This window comes from Nesoenas mayeri, assembly GCF_963082525.1.
Source record: "Nesoenas mayeri genome assembly, chromosome: 4".
Taxonomy (NCBI): domain Eukaryota; kingdom Metazoa; phylum Chordata; class Aves; order Columbiformes; family Columbidae; genus Nesoenas; species Nesoenas mayeri.
The window spans coordinates 4,992,922-5,005,977 of NC_137540.1; the positions used below are offsets into that span (position 1 = coordinate 4,992,922).

At 37.8% G+C, this 13,056-nt stretch overlaps 1 protein-coding gene across 1 annotated transcript in view; it reads left to right on the top strand.

Annotated features, from left to right (window-relative positions):
• BANK1 (B cell scaffold protein with ankyrin repeats 1) overlaps positions 1-13,056 on the top strand; it is a gene marked incomplete at both ends in the record, with an annotated part of 114,794 nt that overhangs the window by 39,291 nt on the left and 62,447 nt on the right. The window contains one exon of the mRNA XM_080343330.1: positions 1,879-2,075. Coding sequence (XP_080199456.1) covers positions 1,879-2,075 — 197 coding nt within the window. The remainder of the gene's footprint in view (positions 1-1,878; positions 2,076-13,056) is intronic.

A 13,056-nucleotide genomic window follows, 5' to 3' on the forward strand; every position in this document is an offset into this window, starting at 1 on the left:
GTTGAGCACAAAGAAATTACCAGGACTAACTAGTGTTCATTAAGAACTCTGAAGAAATTAGTAAGTAAAATAGCTGGATTTCTAACAGTAGTGCACAATTCTTCAGTTGTGTGGTACTGGAAGGTGTAACTGTGATGCCAGAACCCGGGTTCTCTGGGGATCTTGAGAACTAGAAGTGAGTTAATGTGTTGTCTCTACCGGACAAATTAATAAAAATTGTAAAATAAATTTTCAATATTGTGAAGTCTGGCTTTATAGATTTCTTGTAGGTTATTTTGTAAGAGTCAGCAAACCTGGTCAGGTTGGTAATTGACTGGGCATGGATGAATAACTGGCTAAAACCAGGATGCAGATAGCTGGAAAAAACTTACGCTGGTGATACAAAGCATTCAGGGTAATGAGGAGGGCGGCTAATTGGGAAAAAATGAGAGAAAGGTCTTATGAGATTTAGTAATTATGCAGTAAAATATCAGCTGATATTCCTTGTAGGTAAAAACAAAGTGATGCAAGTGGAAAAAACAGTCCCGTGTTGTCATACAAAATAAGAGGTTTTGAGCAGGCTGTTAGCACTGAGGAATAAGATCACCCAGTTCCATGATAACATCAACTTGTTGCTAGGCAGCAGATCAAAAAGCAAATGAAATACTAGAAACTATTAGAAAAGGAATAGAGAACAAAACAGGACCTAATTATGACAGCGCATAAATTACATGGCTCACCCACAAAATGAGTATCATGTGCAGCTCTTCTCCTGTCATCTCAAAATAGTTACATTAAAGCTGGAAGAGGTTCAGAAAAGAGCGGTGGGGGTGATGGAGTTGATTCTCTGTAAGGTACAATTGAGTAGACTGGAACCCTTCTAGAGAGTAAGTCTGGGAGTGACTAAATCACTGCAAGTGCAGAGAGAGCAGACAGGGATGGTGAATAAGATGAATTAGGGACTATCAATTGAACCTCGCAGGAGCCAGGTTCAAAACAAACTGGAGAAAGCACTTCTGCAGTTAGTAGTAAAGACAGCCCCAAAAGACCCTGAAGGTGCAAGAATTTGATGGTGCCTGGGGCAAAGAGAGACACTGCATGCTGATATATATATATAGAGAGAGAGAGAGAGAGAGACAGACACAACTTGCTACGCAACAAAGCACAGGTGATTAGAAGGTAGGGTATGAAGACAGAGGGAAGTATTATCTAGGCTTGATCTCTTGCTTTTGTTGGTATATGTAACGTATGGACTTAGAATACAGAACTATGCTGAAATAATAAACTGACTTCAGATTAGCTTTGTCCCAGTCCTCTAAGGCGAAAAGTAAAGTCTGTGGTAGAAATTAATATAATGCAATTTCAGATAAATCCTAAAAAACATTATCTGATACATTCATCTTTAAATTATCTGATTTTTTCATTGCAGGGATAAGCAAATTTTTGCATGTCTCTGGTAATCGTGAATTTTCAGAAAAGTCTCTTAATAAGAAAATATGGCACCCAAATCCTATAAAAATGTCCCATTCCAATGTCTCAAATTAAAAATATTCCTAGAGCATTAGATAATATACACCTAAACAAAAGCATATTTGGGCTGTAGAATCTTCTTTTCCTTGCAAGAAAACTTATTTCTCAATAGAACTAAAGTGCTTTAAAATCCCTTTGTCAGAGAAAATGACATTTCTTAGTTACACTTAAGGCTCCTTTATGGAAATGTGTATGTGAATTGTGAAACAGTTAGTTGGAGGAATTGTTCTTTGTGTGCTAATTCTGTATTGGAGGTTTGATAATTGTGATTCCATAGCACTAATATTCAAAGTACTTTTGTAAAAAAAGTTGGAAGGTGTTCTATAAAAGCAAACCTGTTCTTTATGAAATCTTTGTTTCCATGTACAGATAGTCATTTGGAAGAATTTCCTACTCTACTTCACTGTGCAGCCAGATTTGGATTGAAGAACCTTGCAACGTTTCTGCTCAGTTGTCCTGAGGCCACATGGGCTTGCAAAATAACAAACAAATATGGAGATGATCCAGCAAGTATCGCTGAGAAGCACGGACACAGGGAACTAAGAAGATTAATCGCAGAATTGTCAGTAAGTCCATATGCTTTTTCAGATGTCATCTATAACCAGGGGATTATGATGATGTACTACTGAGATTTCATAGTATCTCCTCTCGTAAAGCCTAGTATGTTGGAGTCTTTCTGTCTGAAAATATTATCATACTCCCACTGTCTCAGAAAGAGGAGTCAAAATGGGGTACATCCACTTTTTGCGCACTGTCATAATAGACATTGGAGTTTTTCAGCACCCAAACAATTGTTATATTGTAGGTAGTCTGGGTCAACCATCTAGAGGAGGAGATAAAGACTTCTTTAAAACTCAATTTAAAAGTGACTCAGAACTCTCATCATTGCCACACTTCAGCGTTCAACAAAGATTTTACGCTAGTGTTATAGAAACTCACCCCCCTGCACTTCAGACGTGTCTTTGCTGTGCACTGCACGTGGGACTGGGGGCTTCAGAAAATGAGTCATTTTATTTTTATCCTTAGAAATGCATTCGTACTCAACCTCGTGTTATAGTTTGGGGCCTCTCTAAGAGGCAGCTTAAGCACGCGTGGTACAGGCAGGCTACGGCTCAGATGTGTTGAGAGAGCGCATTGCGCTTCTGTAGTCTTTTTTCTGTTTTGGTAGACTTCACCAGTGACGGAACGCGGCATTTGTGAGGGTGATATGTTTCTGGATACTTAGACCGGCACTGAAATAAAAACAACTCTGCTACCATAGTTAGACGTGCAGTTGTACTGTGGATTTTCAGTTGATTCAAATGGCGTGGCTGCTAATGCAACACAAGTAAGAACTGGAACATGCTTCAAGTCTGCCAAATGTGTAATATGGTATTTTAGAAATTTTAGCTCCAACCGCTGGAAGAAAAATGGCTTATTTGTGTCCCCTGTAATAGTGCACTTAAGAACAAAAACACTTACTGTACTTCTGTAATTGATGGGAATGTGGAAGAGAAATATTTGCATGGCTCTGAGCCAAGCAGAATTTAGTTTAGCGACATTCCAGGAACTTCCCATTACAGCTGGATTATTGAAATTGCTTATTATTACAACAGAAGTACTTCTGTACTTGGCATACCTCTCACTGTTTTAAAATCGTTGCACGTGTTTTGCTATTTACTTAAGGAATAACCTCAAAATATACACAGTAATTCATCACTTCTATCTTTAAAGAGCAATAGGGTTCCAGGAAAATGAGTGTATTAACATATGTGTTCAAGTCGTCTGCAATCCTGGAAAGCATCTGTCGTGTGCCTTTGTGTCGGACAGTCCTTAGGGGAGTAAGAATTCCCTGTGGGGTTACGGAGAAAGAGAGAGAAAGAGCAGCAAAAGAAGTGGCAACACCACAGCTGTATGAGTGGCAGAGGGAGAAGAGATTTTCTCCTTTCTGTACCAGTGTTCTGTGCAGGGTCATTAAATCCTAAAACATCACACCCTTTAAAAACTTGTATAAATGGGTGCTCGCACAAGGTCTGCCTTCTCTGTCAGAAATTCTGCATTTCAAACACTCCTTCAAAGTGCCTCCTTTATGCAAGGCTTGATCCATTTGTATTAAAGGTACTAAAATGATGGAGCTGTCCCTGAAGGAGTCTTTAATGGGGTTTATGATAAAGCTCAGTTTCAAATGTACTGGCAGTTTATTAAGCAAGTTGTATTTTTCTTGCATTTTAGCACAAAGCCACCTAAATGGACATTCATTTCTAGTTTCTGCGTGTTTCATTATAGTTTAGATGAAGTAATTCCCTCTTCTATAGCATAACAGAGGGATATCACTTAACATTCTGCAGTAACATCCAGAATTGTTACTTTGTCTTGTGCTTTTATTTCTCCATAGAACCAAGTACTTGAATATTTTGCATAATTGCTTTTAGGCTGAATTGCTTAAATCAGGTGTGTGAATTTAAAACTAGTAAGAGACATTCAGTAGGAATCCTGGTGGGAATCATTAGATCCGAACAGGGAAAACAATGAGTTTAGTTGACTCAGTTGATGGCTCAAAAACTGGTAAGAAAGGCTGAAGTACTTTAGCTTTCCATTAACCACGGGTTTGAAACGTATCTGCGGTCAGTTCTTACCGTACCTGTGATAGGTAGGACCTTGTTAAGCATCAGTACTTTGCTCAGATATTGGGGCCCTATTTCAGATGTTCATCTCTTGCGTATTTTCTGTCTCTGAAAGCTGCTTTGACACCAGCTTGTTGTTCTTGTCACCAGCTGTGGTCTTCTAAGCCTATGGAAAAGTTCTGCCCCCGGAAAACAAAGAAATCACTAAAATGAGGTTCTTGTATAGCACACAAAGGAAGACTTTAAAAAATAGATGATTTCTAAGCATTAAGTGACTAATGAGGGAGTATGTTCAATTTGACCCAACCATTTAAAATTGAAGGTCACACTGGCAGTGATTTTAGGCATTTATGCTTGGGTATGGGTGGAATTCTTTGTTCCAGCACCTTGGGTTGCTAATTTCTCCCCTGCTTTACTAAGAACTGTGCTGCTGAATGTGTTGTAGTCAGGAAGATTGCTGTGTACTGCTTATTGTATACATCACAGTTTCAAAGAAAAATACAATCCAAAAAGTGTTTTATTGGTTGTTTAATGCAAATAATTTCTGATCATTGGCTTTGGCCTTTAAAGCAGATTCCTAGGGGTGATATAAATGTTATTTAAATATAAAACTTGAAACAGTCATTTCATGTTGTGACCACACAGTCAAGACAGCACAAATTCATTTTTATCTTTAAAATACCTTCTAATGTTACAGAATTGGTTGCCTGAAATCTAAGGCAGAAAAAGCATGTTAATTGAACTTTTTTAACCTGCGCAAAATCCGTGGCCAGGCCTGTGACAATCCATGGCACAGCAGTGGGCTGATGGAAGGATCTTCTTCCTCTGCCACCAGCAAAACTCTGTCTACATTTCTTGGTTAATATAATTTTCCACCTGCTTAAGCAGCTATTGAAAAGACAATAGGTATTCTGTACATATTGGTGAAGTCCTTTAGAATGGCACAGGTTGCGACAATGCCCTGCATAGGCCTTTCACAAGAAGTTAGTTGGGTTTTGTTTTGTTTTTTCCAGAAGGGAGAGTTACATCAATTCCTTTCTAGCTCTGTTGAGCTCCATCCTGCAAAGTCTAGATCCATAGTTACTGCGTTCGCTACTGTTATTAATGGCAGTTCTCTCAGTAGCAGAGAGAAACAGCCGTACCGGTGGTCATAATTTTCCCTCGATGCCTGTTTTATGGAAGAGATATGGTTCAGATAAGTTGCAGGTGGGGGGAGAAATTTTTATTTCTGAATGCCAAACTATATTTTTAAGAAACTGAAAGGGTGATCAGGGATGGAGGCTGGCAAGTAAATCAGCATAGTGCACCTCTCTTCTCTGTCTTGTTTTGAAATGCATGCTGGAACCAGAATACAGAATTTCTTCAAGTATCTTCAACTTGGTGAAACATAAAGAAAATCTACAAAACCAGTGTATTGTGGAATTGAGAGTACTTTTTCCTTAGTTGTTTTCTGCAAAAAGAATCTTACCTGGCTTTGTAGCTACTATTGCCAAATGACAATACATCTTTAGGCAACAGGAATCCCTTTAACAAGGATATTCATGGTTTATTAGAGAGTTCTAGAAGCTCACCAGGAATCAGCTTTTTTGAACACAGAAGTATTATTGTTAGATTTAGATTTAGCTTTGTGTTTCTATAAAAGCCTATATGATATGGCAGAGCTCCGCAGCATGAAACTATTATGTTTTTAAATCTGGTTGCAATATCTGCCTGAGCTATTTATTTTCTGCTGGGGAAGGACACTTATGGAAAGATAAAGTGAATATGTATAAAAGAATATTAAATGAAATTAATCTGATCGCTATCAATATTTGTTTAATTACTTCAAATGCTACTGTCGTATTGCACTGGCCCATAGCTCATTACTTTCAAATTGCTGGAAGAGTATATGAAAAAGGAGAGGATTAGTCTCATTTCTGAAATTTGTGTTAATCCACTAGTGATTCCGCAATGAAACCTGCTGAGATTTTATTCTTGACACAATATTTTAATGTTCAGAAATGTTGGGTACATGCATCCTTTAGGAGATTGGAAGTTATTTAACTGAAATGAATAAGTAAATGTACTCTTCAATACTTTTTTTAGTGACTGGATATTCACAAATCAAATCTTTAATCTTGAGGAGTTGAAGTCCTGTGAGCTTCTGATATGCTGATGTTATCCCATGATTTCAATCAGATGTTTGTTCACTGGGTTCTCTTTCTTTTCCAAAATTGCTTGTGGAGAGGCTTCTTATTATAAGTGCTTGGTGTCTTATATTTGAGATTTGGTTTGGGGAGTTTATTATTTTTACTTTTACTATCTGACAAAGTTTCTCTCTCTTCTTTTTTGCATGTTCTCTTAGGGACATGGTCCCTAATAACTTGCTGGCATATACTGCCTTTTGAGGTCAGACAATGTTTTAGTGAAGAGATAAGGTACAAGGCTGAGCATGGATAAGCTCGACTTTAAGGAGAAAAGGCTAGATTTATCATTTTTTTTTAAATGAGTCATTACACTAAACACATTTTTAAAGTTTCCGTATTGAGGTTTTTTCATGCGAGAACCTTGCACCTTAACTGTGATTGAATCTTTTGCCATAACTATGCAATTGAGTACAAACTTCTTGCAAAAAGAATGATAAATGGAACTGCAGATTTGGAAACCTTACTTCTGTATGAGATGTATATTGACATTCGTGTGTAATTTTAAATTAACTAGGATGGTTTTTCTAAAGAGTTGTCTGGTATTTTGTCTTATCTTTTAATGTTCTGTAGGTGTAGCAGTGACACAGTGGAAGTCTGTTATTTGCAATTCACCTTTTTAAAAAGCCTTAACAATTTTTAAGGGAAACTTGAATACTAATGGAATTTCAGGCAAAATCCTGTGAGTTAGAAGCAGGGAAAATGAAAGAGTTCTGTGGTGATAGCTTTGTTCTTTAAATGTATTTAGGATTGTAAAACCAAGGGATTTCCAGAGGTGATCCTGATTGTTTTGTGATAGGGCAACATCAGCAAAATTGGCCAAGGGACTTTATGGAAAGGGTGGGATGGGGAGTGGCCAGTTTTTCACAGGTAGTATTTAGGGTGAAAAGAAACATCCATATTGATCATCTGTATTATTAGGCTCCAAATTTGTTTGAACATATGAGAAACATTGGGCTGTTTATGTGCAAATACAAAAGCAAATACAAAACTTTACAGAAGTGAGAGAAAATAAAAGTGACTGTTACATTGTAGAAATCAATGACATACCTATGTCATATCTGCCCTCTGCATCTTTCTTTAAGGTGTGGAAATAAATATGTTCAGGTAGATGAAGACTCTACTCTAGCTGTTAGAAGGTACATGGTAAAGATATGTAGAATAATGACTGTTTTCAAAGTAAATGAGCTGCTTCTGCTTAATGTCTTTCATGGTAAGTGAAAAAACAAATTTGACATGAAATACTGTTCTGCAGAAGATGTAATTTCTCTGTTCAGTTAGTTAAGATACCACTGAAGCTCGAAGAATAGAAAGGATTAAACAGGCTAGAGATTTTTGTGGATGTTGAAAACTGTTAGACACTATATAGTGTATTGTTTCCATCAGGAGGGTATGAATCCTCTACCCAAATTACAAACCAGTTGCATAAGCTTAAGGATGAAATTTACCCAGGGAGAAGCTACCCTGTTGTTGTCCATTAAAACAATTGTTCCCTGCAGTCATTCCAATAACCCTGTTATTAGATGAGAAGGCTGCCTTTTTATTTCTTTTTCCTCAAATACAGACATGTCAGAAGCCCTTACAATGCAAAGGAAAAGGTGAAATGATCTAAAATCACCTGCTAGCTCCAGGTTTATTACAGAAGGAAAGATTGCTGGGGCATTCCAATGCAAAGTCTAGAAGCAAGTTCTGGGTCTTGCCTCTGTCATTTGAAGCAATTTAAAGGTATATGTATAACTGTCAAAAAGCAGGTTTACCTTGATATAGGGTATGCTCCCCGTGAGACTATCTGGAATATGCCTTTTGGCTGCATGGAATCAAACGTCTGTCATATCTTAACAAGTTGTTGAACATGAAGAAGGATGGCATATCAAGAGTGCCTTTCTCCAGCCCCTCGGAAGGGAGATGACAGAAAAAAACAAAAAGACCCAAGAACCCCACAAACAAAAAACACACAAACAAAAAACCCACAGAGCAAAACTGTAATAAGGCTTTCAGCTTCCTGGGGGAAAATGAAGGAAAATTAGGAGGGGGAAGGAGCTGTTAAAGTTATTGTGATAAATGTCATCTGTGAGCCAAAACCACCTACCTTTTGACTGACATTGTGAGAGCTTATTGCTCTCAAAGCCCTAAGAAAAACTAGCTGGAGGAGCAAGAATTAATGAGTAAAGTTAGGTAAGAGGCTTGCTGTGTCCTTAGCAATCTGAATGTTCAGAGCTCTGCACAGATCTAATAGTGACTTACCTGACTTTCCTACAGCTGTAATTTATTGCTTAATTAGAAAAACTGTCTTTAGGCTCTACATCAATAGAATGACCATTAGGGAAAGGCATTACTCAAAGCTACCAAGCCCATTACATGGAAACTGCTTAAGAAAATCCATTTCTGACCTGCATAGTGTTAGTTCTGTTTAACAGCCATGCACAGTCTTAATTTATAACTCTTGTCTGAGGACCCTGCACAGAAGGCTCACTCTTTATTTTGCCTTCTACTCTTCACACCCCCACATATTGTTTTACAATAAATGATTCAGTATTTCATTGCCAGCACTACAGGCTGTCTAGCAATAATAACTTTTCTTGTGTTTGTTGCAAACTTAGAAATGGTGTCTGAGTTCCCACACTCTACCAAACTCAGAACAACGTGCAGCAATTGACATCCATATGCTCGCTTTAATGAAGAAAGCCAGTATGTTAATAGATGGCTTTATAAGACATTTAATAACCATCACAATCACTGTAATTGAAATTGTATCGTGCATCTGTAACAGAAATGGGCAGCCTTAGTGAACCCTATGAGCTCCATGCCAGAATCTTCACGTGGCTGGCAGCAACAGCGTACCTGTGTCAGAGCTTTGGGAATTGTTCTCACCGAGAAGTTCTAATGGTTCTGAGTGTGAGGCATGTAACTGGACCTTGGCACTCTCTGATCATGCCAATCCTGTGAGCCACGTTGGCTTGATTCTACTTGCTCCTGAGACTTCAGGCTATTTTGCTGCTCCTGTATGGCGTTTGGGTGACCTGGGAGCCATCCTTGAAATATTAGAGAACTGCTTAAAACCAGACACCTGTGGCCGTTTGAATTCCAGCTGAGTTCATCTGTTAATAAATGGCACGTTCTGAGAGCCACAAGAATGAAAGTAGGCAGGAAAGTCTCCTGCCATATGGAAGACACCAGCAAGTTCCCTTCAGGCTACCTAGGAAAACACAGGCACGGAAGTAAGTGTGATTCCTAATTGGATGACTTCATCAAACCTTCAAAGATCTTTCTTAATGAGATATATTTTTAAAATATGCTTCCAGTTGATAGCATGTACTGTGTTACATAAATGGGTCAAAGGATTGAACAAAAGTTTCCATGGAGACTTTATGACTCCAAGGTGCTTTCCAAATTAATTAAAGTCTTGCGTTGCAAGGAAAAGAGGTTAAAGGTGACAAAAATATAGATCTGCAGTCAATTCTGACCAGCTTGTTCTAGGGATACCTGTCACTATGGAAAACATAATCATTGAAGTTGTAGCTGTAAAAGCTAGTGATTTTTGTAGATTTCTTTGTCCCTTTCTTCCGAAAAGTTAAACAAGACAGACTTGGATGCAGGCCTGAGCTAATCATGCAGATACAGGAGAAGAAAAGCCTACCTCTGGAAAATCCAAAATAGATCATTTCAGAATTTTGAAGGCATTTGTGATCAAGCCAACGAGTCAGAACTCTTCACCCCCTTTTTTCTCAGATTATTAATTAAATGATAGTGGTTTTTTTTCTTTTGTGCATACCTCATTCAACCACGTAATGCAGAAAGATATTTCTTACTAGTTTTTTAGTAAATAAAATGTCAAAGAAGCAAGTGTGCATATACAGTACATTGGGACTGTGTTGTGTTGCAGGTCATGAAATGTGTTTAGTTAGAGCTTGGGCACTCAGTGCACAGGCGTCTGTCAGCCCCTTGACTGTGAGTCATTACTGAGGAACAAGTAATGCACAGTGCCAGGAGCAAAATGCGGCACATTTTTCAGGCAGCACTTAACTAGGAGGGGTAGTTAAAAGACTTATTGGAGTTGAAAATCTCCAGAAAGGTGGTAAACAACTGGGTAGGGTTTTAACAGTGACTCACTCTGTATCTGCAAGCAGTAGATGCCGGCAAAAAGAGGAGATGGTAGAAGTGCATGGGCAGCAGCTTTTTTAAGCAACCTTGAAAAAATGGGGAGTTGGTGGGCTGCTGCTGAACAACATCCATTCCATAGAGCAGAAATAACATACTTAGAGCATAAATGAAGAAAACCATACCTTCATAAGAGCTGAAGTTTTAACTCTCTACCACAGTAGAGGTGAAAAAAGTGAAGAGATTTGGAAAAGAAGATGGTACAGGGATTTGCACTTCCTTGGAATTGAGAGTTTGTTCCTGGGGAGTTATTTCTAATCTGCAGCTGAAGATCACTGGGGGTGAAAATATACATTGGACAAGGTATGCTGGTTGAAGTAGAGAAGCTAAAAATCATCACTGAAGTGTCTGGAGTTCTGAAATGCTGTGACACTGAGCATCAAACTAAATTATAAAGTGTGGCACCGTGTTCTCATAAGCATGTGGTCAAAATTTGGTACTTGTGGCTTCTGTAACATGCCCACTAGCAAAAATAAATGCCGTTATACCAAGCAAATGAGAAGGATTTAGCAGCATTCCAAGAATTTTGAAAGATTAATATCCTTTTGAAAAGCTTGTGTTAAATGAAATGAATCATAAACGACGTTATTGTCGTTGCCCAAGAAGTCCATGAGGAGTCTGGGGAAGGCAAGCTGTGGATTTGTGGACTGAACACCATACGTGGCAGGCTGGTTATAAATGACAAATTAAAAAGTATGTATTGGATTTGGAGAAAGTGAACTTTGTAATCTGCTGCTAAAAGGGCTATGGAGGGTTTGTGGATGGTAATGATGGCACAAGCAATCATTACAAGTACAAGTACACAAGGCACAAGTACAAAGCAATGAAGTTTGCATATTGCCAATTATTACTGCAATAAGAACTGCTATATAGGCAGGATTTGTTCTGGGAATTTTTTATACTGATTTGAGTCAATGCATCATAAGGGATACAAAAGAATACAAATGCATTTAAGAACAGAAAAAACTATTGCAAGGGTGGCAGAGATATTTTATACTTGCATTGAATGAACAATATGATTGGGGACGCAGTTAGGAATTTTCATAGGTGTCAAAACTACAGGCCAGGTCAAGTGAAAGAATTAATTGCTTATAGTTTATGAAGAACTGGCTCCCTTGAGAAAAGTAGACACAGCTTTGTTTTGATTGCAAGGGATGGGGGAATTGTGCATTCTATACTTCTGTTTTCCAGAAGAGAGCTTCAAAAGATGTTTCTATACTTGAACACCAAATGTAGATAAACTAGTGCCTGAATATATCAAATCTTGGGTTTGATGGATAACACTATACCTCCCTTAAAAATATATGAAAATTGATCATATTTGAAATTAGATACAGGTTTAAAAACTTGAGTGCTGCTGTTCATTGTTTTCATTCTTAAAAAGCTAGTGAAAAATGGCATTAAAAAGTAGCAATATGGTAACACATTGCAATATTTCAATCTACATTAAAACCTGTAAATTGGCAGGATAGTGCAAATGGATCATGGATTGTCATCTGTAACCAAACAGGTTGTGCTCCTGGGAGCAGAGGACAGTTGCTGTAAATGTGAAGGGCAACAGAGAACAGGCAAAACTCAACATGAATTTGTGGTCTAGCAGCTCTTTATACACTATTTCAAGTGGTCTCAGTGATTGCGGATTTCAGTGTTTTCACAAGAAATAGTGGACTGTTTTGCAGACTAACAGGAGGTTACCATGAAAAGTTGAGGCATCAGAACTGCAGGATATAACCCATCCAGAAGAAAGAAATGGGGTTTTGCCACCTGACAGCAGTGATGTTGACATATTTTACAAGAATTGAAAATCTATCCACATTTACAAGGAATCACGTGGAGTATATGAATGCTACTTAGTTTGTTTAGTTAAATGGATTGTAAGAAGTTTAATTGCAAAGAACACTGGCTTCACGATGCTCATTTCAAATATTTTCGCTGATATTTTGTGAGATTTGAATTCATCATAGCCTCAAGAAGTTTGTGAGTCATTTTTGATATTCAGAATTGTAATTTGACCTTTCTTTTGGATTTCTCCAATTACAGATATTTCCATTTCTAATACTTAATAGCTGAGAAATTTTATTGTGTTCATTATAATTTGCTTAGCAGTGAAAGGTTAATTGAATACTGCTAGTTTGTTTAGGTAATAGCTCTAGATTAATTTGCAGGTTTTTCTGATTGGAGGAAGTTTTGTGTTAGATTGGTACACGAATTATTATAATGGTCTTACAAGTGTTACTGATTCTATTGGTACTACACCAAGCTCATAACATGCTGGTGTGTAAGGTAGAAATGTGGTGAAGAATGGTTCCTGAGTGATTTGGGGAGAAAATGCTTCCATGGTTACTGAATTCTTCAATTTGTGGTCTCAGCATTGAGAGGAAAGGTATATAAACATCTCTCTATGTAAATCAGTGGCAGTAGTGCAATTTAACAAAATTAGACTAGTCTTTGGCTCGTAACACTTGCAGTTCTATGTTTTTAGTGAAACCTTTTGTTATTTTAAAGATCTTGATTATATCCTTCAAGTGTTGCTTTAAATGTGATATTCATGTATCAGTGTATCTTGTATGTAAAAGGACATGGTGATCTTTTCTAGAGCTCAG